This window comes from Streptopelia decaocto (genome assembly GCF_964273445.1).
Source record: "Streptopelia decaocto genome assembly, chromosome: Z".
Taxonomy (NCBI): Eukaryota; Metazoa; Chordata; class Aves; order Columbiformes; family Columbidae; genus Streptopelia; species Streptopelia decaocto.
The window spans coordinates 24035369-24053284 of record NC_138657.1 but is presented as its reverse complement, the minus strand read 5'-3'; the positions used below and the strand labels follow the sequence as shown (position 1 = coordinate 24053284).

The following is a 17916-nucleotide window of genomic DNA, read 5'->3' as shown; positions in this document are numbered from 1 at the left end:
CTCACTCAACTGCTGTTGAAATTCATGGAACTGAATGAGAATTTCAGTTCTTTATTCCTGCTCTTCATTAGCTGAGTTATGCTCTTTTTAATGTAGCAGATGGCCAGATAACAAATCTCTCTGCTTTTTAAAAAAGGAGTATTAAACAAAAATCAAGTAATTTAATTTTAATCAGATTACTGAAAAGAGACAAAAATCAATGATTTTCAACTCTGTCTTGCACTTGTTATTCCTGATGCAGCCAGGAATGTCTCTGGCTGAAGGACAAGTTAGGGTAGCTCTTCACCTTTCTGTGTACCAGAACTCATGATTCATCCAACAGGTGTGGAGAGACACAGGGCAACACATTCCAGCTGTTCACCTCTTCTCTCTTTCCTGATATTCTACCTGTACTAAAGCCTAGAAAAAGGATAGCATAGAGCCATTTCGCAAACTGTTCATCTGGGCCATTCTCCAGGCATCTTTTACAGCCACTTTATGTCACCAGGACAATCTAAAAGTGGCCAGCTACATTTCCAGCTTAACAGCTTAAAACCTGTTCGTGCACACTCCTATTTTACATGTGTATAATATTTGTATAGGTGTTACTGATTTTTTAATTCCAATATTTTATATATACTCTTCTCAGTGCTACAGTGGCTGATTTCCTGTGACTGATTTCTTTTGCTCCCTAAGAACCAAAGCCCAAAGACCCAACTCTGGAAGACAAGGTGCAGTAAGGCTAGGGGATGAGGAGAAAGATGACCTACCTGACCAAGGGTTGTGGGGGAAGCTGGTGCACTGAAGGAATCCTACTGGAGAGCTTCCTCTTTACTGTCTTTTAACTGCAATATGAAATGGTGGAGACCGGTTAGATTTTTACACACATTTGGATTTCACAAGGTGCAGTCTGGCTGTGAATTTGGATCCTGGTTCATTGTATACTGCTTAGTAATACATTCCCAACCTTCTGGAGCAGTGGTTGCCCTGTGACAGAAGCTGTCCAGTGACACTCATGTTCAGAAAGATTTGAAAGTGCCTGCCATATATTAGTGGTGGATAAACTCAGCTGTTTGGGCATCTTGGGTTTGGTCTCCATGCTGAACAAAAGGTGAAGTAAACAAAAGGTGCTTAAACATGATTTATGGTGTCTCTCCAGTTTATCACCATAGCTTGCAGTTTATCACACTGATATCACCATCGTTCCTGTTTCTTGTTTCTGTAGTGTGTGTGTGTTTAGCTATTGAAAGGTCTTATAATTGAGAGCTGCAGATTTCCTGTAATCAAATTGAGAACAAAGAGCCAACATGTCACCATAGCCCTGCGCTGGCAAGCTAATGCCACATCTGTTATCCGTAAAGAAAGGCAGGGTTCAGTTCATAAAAGCAGTGCATGTGATTTCTGCATTTAATTCTGTAGATTTTATAGAGGTGGACATGTGCTTGCTGTGCAATACTGTGATATGTCCTTTTTCCTATACATACTAAATACAAGCAGGGCAAAGGATTATTCTAGCCAAACTAAATGATAGAATCAGCCAAAAATGGGGAAAGAAAGATTTTGGCTTAAATGTGCACACTTTGTTTATTCATTATAAAAGTATGTGTGTATGTATATCTACTTACTTATTGAAATATTTTCATTGTGCAAATTAAACCTGCCTTGAGGCATTTATTTGCTGGCAAGTCACATGAATTTTTCCCCTTTTTATTTACTGAACCATTCCTAAAAGGCAACTAATCTGAGAGACAGCATTATTCCCCTTGCTGCACTTTTGCATTAGGTATACATTCAAAGCACCTATCCTTCCTGCAATAATGTTGGTACAAGTCCTTCCATGTGTGTAAAGCCCAGATGAAATACACTGTGTCCGAGGAGCATCTTTACCTGTGATTATTTTCAATGAGTCCTTGCAAACACTTTTTTCTGGTATTCAGTATTTTTGCCAGTGTTCTGGAAGAAGTATAAAATCAACCCCTGGAAAGTTTAGTGATCTTTGGAGCATAATGATGGTGAAGATGAAAAGATCTGAATAAGTTAGCAAAGCACACATTTTTTGAATGCATCCAATACAGAGTGGTCCATATGCTATAGCAGTGTGTCAAAACACAAAAAGGAGAGAGACTGTACATGGAGAAGCTGTAGCTTTGAAAAGGCTGTAGACATGACTACATATCTGGTTAAAAATGAGCTCCCTGTGTGTGTCCTTTCCTAAAAAGAAAAGCTCCTTTAGGGACACAGCTGAATCACTCTGTAGAACACTGAGACATAAATGGACCCCCACATGTCTGTGCAGGAAGAAAATATGTGATTTTGGTCTTTTTAATCTAGTGGAGAATAAAGAGCTACATGACTGTGAGCTAGAGATAGGAAGAGACATTGAAAATGAGGTGTGTACAGTTGAATAGCCAAGGTAATTAGCCAGTAGCTTCACAGCAGGTTTGACAGATTCTTCATCAGTTAATCTTTTTAAATCAGGATTTAATGTTTCTTTTTAAAAGTTATACTTTGCTTTAATTGTGAGAATTTGGAAGCTACTGTGTGAAACAGCTGTCATGTGATATAGTCTCTTGCTTGTAGTTTCTTCTCAAAAACTGAGTATACAGTAGAGAAGGTTTCATATGAAGTGTAGAAATTTCTGTCCCAGAAAGATTAAATTGAATTGGCAAGAGACAGAGGGATAACAGAGATTCCCATATTTAACCCCACTATAAACCATTCAAAAGAACTGGGCTATCATCTGTCAGATAGTGGTTTCACTTATTGTTGCTTACTGTTTGAAGGATGAATTTAACAGCAGAGAGATAATATATTGTCTTGGTCGTGTCAATGGAGCATGCCAGATGACATTGGGAAAATAAAGAAAATCACTTGTAAAGGTCAAAGTAATTTGCTTGCACAGGTTGAAAAAGAACAAGTAAACAATATGAAAGCTCAAATTATTGAGTATCATTAAAATTAAATAAGAGGAAGATTGGTTGAATTTATTTTTACATGAAGTACACTAAGTGATTTTCTTGAGAAGAGACATACATGCATTACATTAAATAATAGTTCTAAGGGAAGAGTATTTTAATCACAGAACAGCCTCCAGAACAGGAACTTTCAAATTCAGAAAATAAATACTCCCTGCTCCTCTGTTTTCTTTCTCTTCTGATGAGAATTTGACATTTACAACTAGCTAATCCAAAATAGATAAATATAATCAAGAGAATAGGATAAGACCAAACTTACATTCTATCTTTTCAAGCAAGGAAGTATTTTTTTATTTTTTATGCATCATTACTCTAGGTATTATTTCAGGCCTGAGTCCTTTTGCTCTTTCACAGAATTAATTCACCAGGTAGTATAGATGAAAAGGTGGGAACAGCAAGTTCACACTTTGTGTCCTGACAGCCCAAACTGGTGACTTGATATGCATTTATCTTTTTATTGTTCCACAAAAAAAACTTTCTGAAAAGTCAGATAGTGCTTCAGGCAGGCAAACGTTTTTTTTCTTTCTTTGCTCAAGTACCGACAGAATGAAATATTAGTGATGAACACAGACAATCCAATGATATATCTGGTAAATAACTAGGGCAAATAAATAACAAATTCCACTTGTTTGGGAGGGGACACTTATTTTCTACCATGGAGATTTTAGAATATGTTGTTTCCTGTTCATCAAGATGTGTCCTGAAAGCCTATGAAAAGTAGTTTTGAGTAGCAAACAAAATGTAACCCCTTTCTGGAATCTGAATTCTGAATGCATCTAGTTACATAAGTGATCTCAAATAATAATTACTGGATAATTTTGAGGGCAAGTGAAATCCAGAGGAAAAATTCCTTGTTGAGTATCATATACATTTTCCCAAAATCTGTATGGCCAAAGTTTTGTTGTTTATTTTTCATTGTGCTCCAGCCTCTTATAGGTCTAGTAAAAGTTTGCATCATGAATTGAACTCGATATAAGCAAAAAAAAATAATAAAAATGATTGAAGAAAGTATGCTTTCTCTGTTTTTAGTGAAGCAGCAATTACACTATCTATATTAATCTGAAGACACTTATTTGAAAAGCAACATCTTCCATACCTACTCACAAAGTCATGATTACAAGTTATATGTTTTTTTAAGACACAGAAAACAGAAATGGTTTCTAAAACTAGATTTTTAATACTTAACTTCCAGGCAAATTGAAAGAATGGTCCTTAGTACTGTATGGAACATCCATCCAGCCTTACTCACCAAGAAATGATTTTCCAAAAGTGGAAAGAGTACGCTCTAGTCCAGTTGAAGACCCTACAGAAGATTATGGAACAGATGACTATTCAGGTGCGTACATTCTTTTACTCTGATTGTGCATTTACTGAACACATATGAAGTATGCACTGTTTTTCATACAAGTGTATAAAAAAAATGCATACATATGCACATATATATGAAAAACATTATTTTCTACATCTGTCTTGTTTCTCACTGATCCCTATGGAAGTTTTTCAACCTTTTCACTAGACTTTAATAGAGCTAGATTTTTGACATTGCAAAATAAGTCTAATTGGCTGTTTCCTACATGTAATCCAACAGGAGCATCGTGTAGATGGTTAGGGCTGATGAATTGTAACTATTATTCTGGCAAGAAAACAGCAGGACAAAGTTCAATTTAGAAGTCTCTTATTACAATCTCCTGCCACAGCATGTCAGATCCACAGTCCCTATTTTAGATTGAGAGCTGCTGAATTCCTTGTTTTGGTAGATGACGAAATGCCACTATCTCTGCTGTAAAGGTCACTAACTTCTTAAGACTTTGTAAGAAGCAAATTGACTTTACTTCAAGTTTACCTAATGTTAGGAGAAATTTCAAGGAGGCTGGCAAAATCAACACACTCAATCCACAAGAGACCAGTTATCCTGAAAGTTATGACTTCACCTGCATAAAGAGAGGACTTGATGATTCTCTCCTCCCATAGCAGAATGACCTATTTGAAAACTGTAATCATAGCATATCTCAAGTTGGAAGTTACCCATAAGGATCATAGAGTACAACATGAGTACAGGTGAGATGGAAGGCTTGCTAATCAGCAAGCACTAGCCAAGGCTTTTGCAGTGTGTAGCAGCACAGAGGGAAGTGCATCTGGGCCATGGTGACGGGTTCAGCTGCGCTGTGGTAGTGACTTGAAACCTCCTGTTGCCCAGCTGGTAACCAGAGTAGCTACTGACGGTATTGTTATCCTTTATGTTGACCTGCTTGTTATAAGTGATTTTGTTAATAAGTCCTTATTACAAATTACAGAAGCCTTTGCATATTTCTGAATAAAATGCAAATTATTTGTTACTCATTAGGAAAGCATATATTTGGATCCAGAAATAGTTTCTTATTGATAGATTCTATAGAGGATGCCACATTTGTTAAAAATTATAAACCACTGTGAGTGAATATTGAGGCCAGGATTTACAAGGTCTTTAGGTACTAAAAAACTTATTTTTAGTGGAGCCAAATTACTATTTGGAGTTCAAATCAAACAAGAAAAGAGAGTAATTATATTCTGCATTAAAATATTGTGGTTTAAGGGGTGCTAAGTACTAAATGAGGAGTTTTAATCCCTTTTCCCCCTGTATTCTGGTTTTATTACAGGTCCCTGCAATGCAGAATGCAGTAAAGTAGGGTGTGATGGGCCAGGACCAGATCATTGCACTGACTGTCTGCACTACTACTACAAATCTAAGAACAACACACGGTAAGACCAAGAGAAAAAAACTTTGCTTCATAGATTTCCTAGTGTATACCTTAACTTCCTTTCCTCTTTGCTGCAGTCATGGATAATTCATTTTCCACTGAATTTGACAAATTTTCTTAAAGCTGGGGAGAAAAAAAAACAAACAAACAAAAAAACACTAGCTACTCAGAATTTAAAGTACAGCTTTCAAACACCCTTCTCTGATTATTTCCCCATCTCTTGTTTATTTTTTTATTAGAAGCTATATATATATCTCACAGTTATATATGTATAACTCCGTTAGCCATTGCAGCTTCTGTGATTGAGCTTGAACAAGATAGGAAGAATTGTAGATGGTCAAAAATGATACTGTATGACTGTCTGACAAGGCATTTGCCAGTGAGACAGCATATGCTGTAGGAAAATAAATGGAAGAGAAGAGACAGTTTGATGCAATGCTTTGGAGGGTTACATCTTAGTAAACAAGTGATCATTAGAAAGTCAGCAACTCTGAAGAATACTTCTGCTTTGCAGTCATGGTCCAGGAATGTGGTGGCAGGTTATTTCATTAACAATTCTGCCTTCTCTTCCCTGCTGTCTGCAGGATCTGTGTTTCGACCTGCCCACCTGGTCACTACAATGCAGACAAGAAACGCTGTAAAAAATGCTCACCCAATTGTGAAACCTGTGTTGGAGGCCATAGTGACCAGTGCATGACCTGTAAATCTGGCTACTACTTGAATGAAGTTACCAATAGCTGTATTACCAACTGCCCTGATGGGTTTTACCTGGATAAGAGTTAGTATTTTTTGTTGTTTCTTTATTGTGGGCTACAGAATTTTATCTGGGGAGGTTGCTGGAATACTAACAAGCAAAAAAGGTGTATGTTGATGCATTTTATCCTATTCCTTTTATTAAATTGTTGCCAAGTGTGATCAAGAAACTCATCAAAAATCTTCCTTTATTTTAAAAAAACATGCTTAGTGGCAGAATGTCTTTCCTGCTTGTGGCTGGGAGTAACAAACAGAATGAATGAGGGCGGTTCAAGAGCAGGTCAGCTGCAGGACAGACCGGGTTATCACTACCCCAGGAAGGGACAGACAACACCCACATTCTGAACAAGAGGCATTCCGCATTCCTCAAATTCAAATATGGCAGCAGATAGACGAGAGAGCTGAGGAACTGACTGTGGCCACTGGCCTCTAAGAAAAATAGGCTCTTCAGATATAAAACATGGTTGCAATTAATGCTTCTAACAGACCTAAGTACCTGCAGCGATGCAATGACCCAAGAGCAGTAATCTTCTGCCATGTGAGACACTTGCCTTCAGCTTCCTCTTGCAATTGCCAAGTAGACTGCCATGTTAAGTTTTCAGCTTTGGCCCACAAAAGTACTTAGACATATATTCAAACATATGCTTAAAACTGCCGTGACTTCAGTTATCTTTATACACATCTTTAGAATACAAATACGTGCTCAAGAGCTCTGTTCATCTGGGTACTTAACTTTTTGTTTTTTAACACCATGAAGCTGTGTGTTCATTTTTGAGGATTAGTAAAAACAGATACTTCTCTAATTCTCCTATTTTTCTCTGTGTGAGAACTGCAGTAAAGGGAATTCCTTTCCACACAGTTAAGATGGATAGATTAAAATTTAAGATAGGAAGATCAGGTTTTGATTCTCAGAGAGGCACATGGCACTGCATCTCAAAAGGGAGCAGGTCTGAAGAGAGAGAGACATATCTTAAAGTAGGGAGCTCTTGAGATTGAAAAGGCAGGTGTTAAATAATATATATGTTGACTTTGTTAAGATCAGACCTGTTCATACACGTGTGTCTTTAAGCACCCAATCAGGTAAGACAGGACAGGCTGCTTGCAAGTAAAGTGTAAAAGGTAAATTGTAGGACAGTCTCTGGAACACATGGCAATCGTTACTGCATATCACTGCTGTATAAAAAGACAATTTAAGTCCATATTATAAATAGTTAATGTAAACTTTAAGTGTTTATGAAGATTTTTTTAACAACCTGAAAGCATATTTTTCTCAAGGTACAACTACAACTTCAAATGTTTAGAAGTAGATTAAACCATTTTATGTTTGATGGAAAAAGCTAATGATAGGCAGCATTTAGCTATTTTAGTCTTTCTAATGTCAAGCTAGAAAACAAAAAGTCATGTAATAAGACATCTATATAGTTTTATTAATCATAACTGACAGTGTTTTTCTAGGCTGTTCTCTTTTTTTCCTTTGTAGATAAGATTGTTTGCCGAAAATGTAGTGAAAACTGTAAGACATGTGTTGAATTCCAGATCTGCACAGAATGCAAACATGGCCTAAGGTAAGGAAATGATGGATGTAGCTAAACACAATACCTGAAGAGGCTTACAAGACTGTGGATACACAATGAAGAACATCAGATAGCTATTTAACCTTGAGTGGCCTTCATTTCATGTGTTCCATGCAGTTCAGTTTTTAATTCCGCTACCATGTGCCAGTTTGGCTAACAAGGGATTTTTAGAAGACCTTTCATTTCAGATAAAATAAAAGCCACAATCATGTGGAATGCTGGCTTCTTCACTTTTTTGACCTACAGTGTGACAGTCAAGGATTATTTTAGAGGTAGAGCTGATGAATCATATTAATCTTTCAGATTCATTCCTGTGATAGTTAGAAACTATTTTCTTATCTTTATTGTATTTCTTCGTACATTCAGTCATTCACTTATCTCAAGCACCTCAGACTCAATTCTATTACAATATAGTGTGCACATATTTTAAACAGCAGTGGAAATTTTTTCTTCATACGGGGACTCAATCACTCTTGAAACTGATAGGTAAAACCCACAAAGCACCAGTACACATTTCAAGCTCCTTTATGAATGAATGACCTTTTGATCCAAGCAGCAAAGGTCAAAAATCTTATAAAACTTGTGATGGAATGTATGTTGGATTTATGCCAGAAAAAATATTAAGTCAGTATTCAGTGTCTGTAAGTGTTTGTCTTGCAGAATATGAGTGTTCTGCCAATGTTTTAACACTGAGCTTTCCCTTTCTGTCAAAGTGGATTTTCAGCTCTTAGTAAAAGCTGAATGTTGTTTGTTTCCAGGATATCAATAGATGGATTCCTTTACATTTTGTGAAGGAATTCTCATTTCTGTGTATTTATGTTGCATTTAGATTCTCCAAGTGCCTGCACAATTTTTATCGTTAATGTCTCTATTTTTTTAAGTAACCCTTTGAAAAGGAAGTATCATCTAATGGGAAGGAAAGCATGTGATCAGATCAGAATATTGGTCTATTTATACTGTCTGCTTCCCTCTTAAAATGTTATTAAATTTGATGTCCATGTTAAGATTCTAGAGAACTTCAAAAGACTGAGCGTACCCTTCTGTGTATCTGCAAAATCAAATCAGTAAATTAGCAGTTTAAAAGTTCCTGCTATGGCCAAATATGTCAGGAGACCAAAGACTGCATAGATTTGTTACTTTGTAGGACATATTTGTTATAGAAAAGTTATGCCGACATTTTCTTTATTTCTCAGGAGCTTAACTTCCCTGTCCATTAACACAAACAGCAACTTGTGACATCACTGAATCACAGAATCATAAAATATTTTGGGTTGAAAGGAACCTTAAGGTGTCACCTAGTCCAATGCTCCTGCAATTCTCAGGGATATATTCAACTAGATCAGGTTGCTCAGAGCCCCGTCCAGCCTGGCCTGGGATGTTTCCAGGGATGGGGCATCTGCCACCTCCCTGGGCAACCTGGGCCAATGTTTCACCACCCTCAGTGTAAAAAATTTCTTCCTTGTGTCTAGACTGAATAAAGTAGACAAAGTAGACGAGTAGACAGTGTGAGAAGAGAAAGAGAAATTTAAATATAACTAATCAAAAAGAACCTGAACTTGAAGTTTTCTTGGGCAATATTAGCAAAATGGGATTGATTTTTGGTAACGTTTTGAAAAAACACCACCTGTGTGGTTGTGACAGATAAATGGAGCCTTGTGGGACATGCATTTCATATTCCCCAGTTGATTAAAACTTGCTCCATTTTTTTGGCAGAATTATTGATGGGCCCCAGGTGGGACTTGGGAGAGCTGGATTCCAGTTCTGATCCTGTTAATGGCCCATTAAATAAACTTGGGCAAATTATTAGTATTCCCATCTGTAAAAACTTGATAATGTTACCTACCTTTAAAGCACTTTGAGGTATGTGGCTGAGGAAATGTAATAATAAACCAGAGATTGTTAGGGGTTTTGTAGTTGTTAATTTTTTTTTTTTTTTCTGAAGCGGGGCCGTACACACTCCTGAAAATTTCCAGTGGTGCTGAGCACACACGACTTTTGCTGGACGCATTCTGTAATTTAGGGTTAGCACTCACTCAGGGTAGTAATCCCCAGAGCTAAAGAGTGTTTTTAGAGAAAGGGTTAAACTGGATGAAAGCTGAGGTTCCACAGAAGATGGCAAACATGTCAGAGAAGTCCTAGCATAAAAAAGAAAAATACATCCTGTAAACACTGTATAACATGAAAGCATAAACAGCTACTTAGAGGGAAGCAAGAAAATGTGACTCTTTATGCTATTGCTTTTTCCTCTGTTAGTCACTCTTTTGTGTTCTCTCTCAAAAGCACCTGCAGGCAGAATACCTCCAGTTGTAATCTTGACAAATCTCCCAGCCACTCAGAACTGGCATTCAGTTAGGAGGTTTCAGAGGAAACTGCAGAAAGAGGTGGTGATTTCCTTCACTGTGAATCTGTTCTTAGCCTGTGCTGTTGCATAGTGTCAGGACACGCTGCTGGCCTTTCAAGACAAGCATGAGATCTTGTTAACAAGTCCCTTAGCATTTTTTTTAACACAGTGGTGCTGACCCTGTGCCAAATTCCTCGTGGGTAATTGCATTTTACATGCCTGAGTTTTTAGCACTCTTTGGCATTGTTCGTTTTTTTTCTGTCCCTTACTACTTGGTTGTATTTACAGTGAGTTTGTAAACATCTTCTGTGTTTCACCATGGGCAAAACCGCATTTCATTCCCACTTGAAGTGATTGTTGTCTCTAAATTTGCAAAATATGATGTCATGGTTTAACCCCAGCTGGCAACTAAGAGCCATGCAGCTGCCTGATCAGTCCCCTCACCCGATGGTGGGGTGAGGACAAGAATCAAAAAATAGTAAACCTCATGTCTTGAGATAAAGACAGTTTAATAGAACAGCAAGGAAAGATATAATAGTAATAACAATAATGATTATTATAATAGAATATACAAAAAAAGTAATGCACAGTGCAATTGCTCACCAGCCATTGATCGATGCCTAGCTCGTCCCTGAGCAGCAATCCCAGCCCTCTGGCCAGTTCCCCCCACTTTATGGTATGGAATATCCCTTTGGCCAGCCTGGGTTAGCTGTCCTTGGCTAGGCAGCCTCCCAGCTTCTTGTGCACCTCCCTGCTTGCAAAGCATGGGGAAGCTGAAAAGTCCTTCATGCAGTATAAGCACTGCTTCACAACAACTAAAACATCAGTGTGTTATCAACATTATTCTCATATTAAATCCAAACCACAGCACTGTATCAGCTACTAGGAAGAAAATTAACTCCATCCCAGCTGGAACCAGGATGTATGATCAATGAAGGAAGCTTATGAATCCTAATATATGGGTTCTTTTTATTAAAAGAGAACTACTGATTTGTGAATTACTTCATTGTCATCTTTAGCTGTTATCTGCCCAAACACTGTGCTTTTTTTCTTTTTACAATAGTTTGCATGGGACTAAATGTGCTATCCGCTGTGAAGAAGGAAAATACCATAATGGTAGAGAATGTGAACCTTGTCACCGTTCCTGCGCAACATGTGCAGGTACACCACTGACATTTATCTGCATCATTTCCTTTCCTCTATATTTTTAGCTCTGGTTTTATTCTACTATATCACAGTTACAGTATAAAGTGATTCTTTTTATGTAAAAACTCAATTATCTTGATAGTTCTTTAATACATATTTAAATATAGCAGACTTCTTTCAGCTAACATGAAAATCTAAGTTTTCTATTTGAAAGTGTGCATATGATTTATTTTTCTTTCCTCTTAGTAGGGCTCATTCTGATGTCCAGTAATGCCCCGCAGTTTCTTTCTCGGTTGAAATGATGACTCATAGATTTTATGTGAGCTTTAGAACTAGCAACAGCCATTTCTTTCAGAAAAAGATATACTGAAATCATGTCATGTTGTTTATTCTAACCACGTACATTTTTCTTTATGTTACTGTTTGAAAGTAAGCCAGGTAAAACATAGTCTCTAAAATTATTAGATTTTGCTACAGTTACAGGTTGTGTCTGTTTGACAATAAGAGTAACTAGCCAGTAACACAGTATATTTTCTCTCTGGTTTAAGGCGGTGGAGTAGATGCCTGTATAAACTGCACACAAGGCTATTTTATGGAAGATGGAAGATGTGTGCAGTCCTGTAGTAGTGGTTATTACCTTGATCACTCTACTGAAAATGGATACAAAAGCTGCAAAAGGTATGATCAGTGGCTAATATATGTGTCTGATGTTTGGCAGTATATTAGCTATTACTGTGTTGACAAAGATAATACTTATGAGAACATAAACCACTGCTGACTTCAAAAAACAGGAAAATTATATTGCATGCTAAGCAAATGAAGGAAAAACGTTTTCTTGGGTTTTGTCTAAACCAGACCATGCAGGTCTTCTAAAAGTGGGGGGCTTTTTGTTTGTTCCACATATGTGTGTCCTTCATTTTAAAATAAAGCCTCTAGTCAGAATCTGAGTAGATATGCATAGAATGTAAAATTTACAAATCTAACAGAGGATCTGCATTTCTTTCTCAATAATAGACCAAAATAGTCAAAATGTTGTGGTTTTTTTAATTGCAAGTTATTTACCATTCACAAGGATCGTTTCGGTTCTTCAGATGCATATTCACAAAAATGACACACACACATTACCAGATGTCTGTCAAGAATATCTCACCTGACTCAGTGTACAAATGGGTGGATAAATCTTGAACAAGGCTGTGCTGTGCAAGGAAGGGACATTTTTTTCTATTCCATTCTTTGTTAAACAACTACCATTTGTTGCCCTTTTGAATAATTTATTATTGATTCACTTTGAGATCAGAGCAGGAAGGGAATCACCACATGTTGCAGTTTTCCACACAAAAAAAGTAATCAATACACAATCAAAACTTGATGGAGCTAGAAGGGTAACAAAAAGACTGGGCAGCAGGTCAGTCTTTTCCATCCTGTGGCTTTAGCTCATTCCTTGCTGGCACATGTATGCACAATCAGCTTAATACTTTTGTTAATTAATTGCGCATAGTTCAAAAATACTAGAATAGTGCAGCTGTTTAGTAAAAGAGTGTGAATAGAAAATGGCTGGAGGAAAGAAGGAGGACTGGGTTGCAGGGGGGGTTTATTATTATTGTTATTATTATTGTTAGAGCAGCTGATACCACTAGAGACAGCGAACAAGCATTCTGCAATACAGAAGAGGTCTCCTAGGAAGCCCTGTATTTGGTGAGGCCATAAGACCAGCTCCTGCCATTGTCTTTCAGATGCGATGCCAGCTGTTTGGATTGCAGTGGTGAAGGAGACAGAAACTGTACAAGCTGTCCAAGTGGCTATAACCTAGACACTGGTGTCTGCGTAGTGGGAACAGTCTGCAAGGATGGTGAGTGCAATTCTCTGAAAGGATCCGTTTTACCACTGCCATCTGCTTCTTTTACGTGTATTGGGTTGGTTTGGTCTGGGTTTTTTTGTTACAGTCTAGGTTTGAGGTCTACATTACTTCTTAATTTTTTCACGTTTATGAAAAGGAGAACACTACATTTGCATGTATTAACACATTAGTCACATCCACTTTACCTGAATTTTCCTAAAATAGTTTTTGTCCCTGCCAACAACCTACTTTTGCTTCCTTATCTGTTTTTCAAAAGCGACTGTTTCCAAGAGTTTTTTTATGACAACCCTAGTGTACTATCAATAGAATCACATTTATCTATTTTGCCACTTTAAACTGTGAAAATGCTGAGAAGTAAAAAGGATTTTAAGTGCCTGTAGTATTGCTTGAATTATGTGAAAGAATAATGAGAACAAAAGAATTCTGAAATAGAGAGCACCCAATTTGTGTTGGGGGTTTGAACTTCCTCCAAGTTCTCTGTGCCAACCAAGATAGTGTTCTTATTGCGTATGATTGAATTAATTATTCAATAATATTCATTCCTGTCAAATGCCACGATTACAGAGACACTTAGATATCTAAGTTGTGCTTCCCTAAAAATGTTACTACGTGACTTATTTGTAACTACAGCCCAAGTGCAGACCAACATGAAAATCATTCCAGGACAAAGCCCAGTGCTAAGACATGTGGAAGATACCTGACATCAGGTGTACAAAAAGCTAACAATGACTCAACAATGACTCATGAGTCCAGCCCATTTCCACTGGATTTAGTAAGAGTTTTACCAAACACTTAAAAAAAAAAAAAAAAAAAAAAAAAAAAAAAAAAAAAACCACACACAAAAAAAACCCATACACAGAAAGGGGGTACAGAGCTGAGTCTTGTTTCTGTGGACCTTTACAGCCCCTGTTGGAATTTAGGTCTTCAAGCTTTGAAAAGTATCCTGTCCATCATAAAGGTACATTACAGGTACTGGTAAACCAGTTATGAGACCTTTTCACATCGGGATATTAGAAGTGTCATTGTAATCTAGAGCAAGTCCAGAGAAGGTCAGATACAGACAGACAAATTAACCACAGTCTCAGTGTGGTATTGCAGTTGAATTCTGCAATCCATGGTTGGATAAATCTGTCGTCATTTGTACACGCATAAGTTCATTCAGATAAACATGTAGCCACCCAAGACTGGGGACACCCAATCTCAGTCCTGTCTCCCCCATTCTTCCAAGTGCAGCTGCCAGGGAAGAGCAGCCCACCAGTGTGTGGGCCTTCAGGCAATTGCAATGCACCATGTTGTATCCCACCACACCGCACGTCCTCAGCAGTCCAGGGTAGCCAAGGGGAGTTCAGAAGGGTGTTTTACTGTTAATTTACAAAGCATAGAGGGTCTCATTTCACTGACAATCAAGCACTGGTTACTAGTCTAACTCACTCGGTAGGACTTGCATTTCTGTTGAGAATGTTTTTTTCTTTTTCTGTGTTTTGATTGTTTTGTTCTTTTGATTAATAAAAATTGAGAACATATTTCTTTGCTGTAAATATCACTGTTTTCTAATTATTCTCTTTCTAATCTTTTTTTCCTTTTCACAAATGGATACCAATCATTCCCTGTTGGACCACACAATATCTTTTCCTGAAAAAAAAAAAAAAAATGCTGTTGACTGAAATTCCTTCTGATGGACCAAATTTCCTACTTGCTACCTGCTCCTGAACGGTCTTTTCAACCAAATCTGCCTGTCTGACCAATTAAACCTTCCTCCATTGTACACGCCATGCTCTCCAAATCTTCAACCTCCCCTCCTTCTCTTGCTGCTGCCCTCTGGAAGCCACGGAAGAGTCCTGGGCCGAGGGAGGATTCTGTATGCTGGTGAAAAAGAACAATCTCTGTCAGCGGAAAGTGCTTCAGCAATTGTGCTGCAGAACATGTACACACAAGGGGTGAACTGACACCTCCCAGCATCCTCCTGCTCCTGTAGACTTATAGATTAATCCGTATTATTGAAAAAGGAAAAAAAAAGAAAAAAAAAAAAAAAAGAAAGAAAAGAAAAAAAAAGAAAGGCACCTCTCTCTCTCTCTCCCTCCCTTTGTCTGGGGAGATGGTGAACTGTTTGTTGGAACTTAAATGGAAAAACTACAACACGCCTACCTTTCATAACTGGGTGTCTAGAGCTGAGCATCCAGGATCATAGAGTCAGTATTGTGTGACCAAAGCAATTGATGCCAAAATTAACATTTAACTCATGATTTGATTTCCTGTCAACCATAGGATTATTCCTGTTTTTTGAAGGCCCTTTTTCTTCCCTTTTTTTTCCTGCTTCTTACCCCTTCAAGATGTTTAAAGAGTGTTTCAAGAATACGACACAAGTTTACATGGATTAAAACTAAACAATACAAACATGTTTGCATTAGTCTTTTTTGTGCTATGTGTATTGACAGGGGGAACTTGAGTTCCTGAGGGGATCAGAAACAGCATTAGTTGCAGGACTAAGTTCTGCCCCTTTTGTAACAGTATTAAAAAAAAAAAAAAAAAAAAGTGAACATTTCTGCACACATTTCTTTCTTACTTCCTCTGCTGTGTGCTGTTTTTTTGTATCACATGCAGTATGTATATATGTTTGTCCAAAATGTGGGTTTGGTCATATAGATTTCATTTTTAGACAGCTAGCTTATTAACAGATATGCTAGGATTTTTATTTTATTTTTTTAAATTGTCAAAGCTATTTCAAATAAACTTTAAAAAAAAACATTGTTCCTATAGTGAACAAATTCAAAAGATACTACTTCTCTTGGTTTGCATAAGCGAGAGTAATGTATATGCTCAGAAGTCGGAAAACATTGCTAACGTGTAAGAAGTATTCATAAATTATTGTTGTCTTGTAGCGTTCACAAAAAAGGGGATATTATCATACAGATATGTGGACCTATTTCATAGTGCCCATATATAAATGCCAGTGTGAATATATGTGTTTACAGGACTGGATTTATAATTGTGCCAAATACATCTCCAGGAATAATTACATATAGGGCAATAAATCAGTTATTCTCTTGGTGTAACAATTGTGTCGTGATGGGCCTGAATGTGCTTTTAACTGCTCACAATAGAAATTTCACTAGGAATAGTCCTGCTGAGGCCAATGGAGTTACCTCACTGTAAAATCATCCTGGGTGGTGAAAGAAGCAGCCCCTGCCTTCTCTCTTTACCCAGGCTGCCAGTATAAATTTCTGTTTAATATATCTTCGTCAGCTTCACTTAGCTTTCTGTTCAAAATACAGTAATTTGCAGAAAACAGAAAAATTAACTTCAAAGATAACTGGTTTTAGGGGATAATACTTAAAACGTGCAAAGTATCTTTCTCAGTTATCTTTCCAGGACACAGAAATATAAAATGGATTGCAGGTGTTTAAGCATGTAAAAGTTAGAAAATAAAGAGGATCAAAAATAATTGTAGAAGTTTTTCAGACAAATGGATACAAACCTCTAGAGGTAATGTGCCACCTTTAGCAGAGATCAGATAAATTATTATAACCTGGTTCAGTATGACAGCACGCCAGTCGAGCTCCTTTGGTGCCCATTACAAATTTCCTGATAAACATTCAGATTCAAAAGAATTCAGTTTGTGCTAGTTTAACTGCTAGTCTGTTACTGCCTCATTTCTCAGTATAACATGTTTAACTAGAACATAATGCTTTCAAAGTTTAAGATAATATTATATATATTATATATAAATATATATTCATAATTGAGATTTAATTATGTAATGGATTGTAAAGAATTTGTTTGGATACTTACAAATGTCTCTAACACTATTATAGAGAAGAAATTAATATCTTTTGTTTCCTTTTTTAAAACCTGACACATTGTTATATCCAAATTCATTTTTACTGAAAAATACTGTACATGTGTAAAATGTTCAGTTGTTATTTGTAAAATAGGGTAGTTCTGTTGTAATTGATATTGGCCAAAATCAATGTTATTCCATATTTTATTTTTTCTATTAAATTAACCTAAATTCCTGTTCTTTTGGTCTGGAAAAACATGTTGATAATCTGTATGTAAAATATCTTCATTGAAGGGCACAGGTAGCTTTATGGTATAGAGCACTTAGATATCACATACAAGTCATTGAAACAAATTGGGAGGGTAAAGATGTTTAATTTTATTGTGGATTTTGTTATAAGTGATGGAATTTATGATTGCAGAAATATCTGTTTTCCACGGAGGACACACTTTGTGTAGTAGTAGTAAAGCCATGTCTGAACCCTAACGGGTAACAAAATTGGCTTCCTCTATCCTGGAAGTGTTTGTGAAGAGTCTAATCTCTTGCATGCTTAGGATTAAAAAGTTAAATGTGTAGCAACCTATTGGCTCAGACAGTCTAGAAGGAAGGTTTAATCTTTGCAGTCATACGTGGCCACTTGCACAGCAAGATATTGATGTTTGTTCGCATGTTAAAACTCACACCCAGTACACCTCAGGTCACCACCCCAGACTGCCATCGAGAACAGCAGGTTGTCTGTCCTTGCCAGTAGATCAAAAGATCTCCATGTAGACT

The 17916-nt window shown here is 37.1% G+C and overlaps 1 protein-coding gene across 1 annotated transcript in view; it reads left to right on the top strand.

The window, feature by feature from the left end:
• Positions 1 to 17573, top strand: part of PCSK5 (proprotein convertase subtilisin/kexin type 5) — a 193029-nt gene extending 175456 nt beyond the window's left edge. The window contains exons 14-21 of the mRNA XM_082075872.1: positions 4147 to 4290; positions 5591 to 5693; positions 6277 to 6470; positions 7926 to 8010; positions 11424 to 11521; positions 12055 to 12184; positions 13240 to 13355; positions 15190 to 17573. Coding sequence (XP_081931998.1) covers positions 4147 to 4290; positions 5591 to 5693; positions 6277 to 6470; positions 7926 to 8010; positions 11424 to 11521; positions 12055 to 12184; positions 13240 to 13355; positions 15190 to 15305 — 986 coding nt within the window. The 3' untranslated portion in view covers positions 15306 to 17573. The remainder of the gene's footprint in view (positions 1 to 4146; positions 4291 to 5590; positions 5694 to 6276; positions 6471 to 7925; positions 8011 to 11423; positions 11522 to 12054; positions 12185 to 13239; positions 13356 to 15189) is intronic.
• The last annotated feature ends 343 nt before the right edge of the window (positions 17574 to 17916 follow it).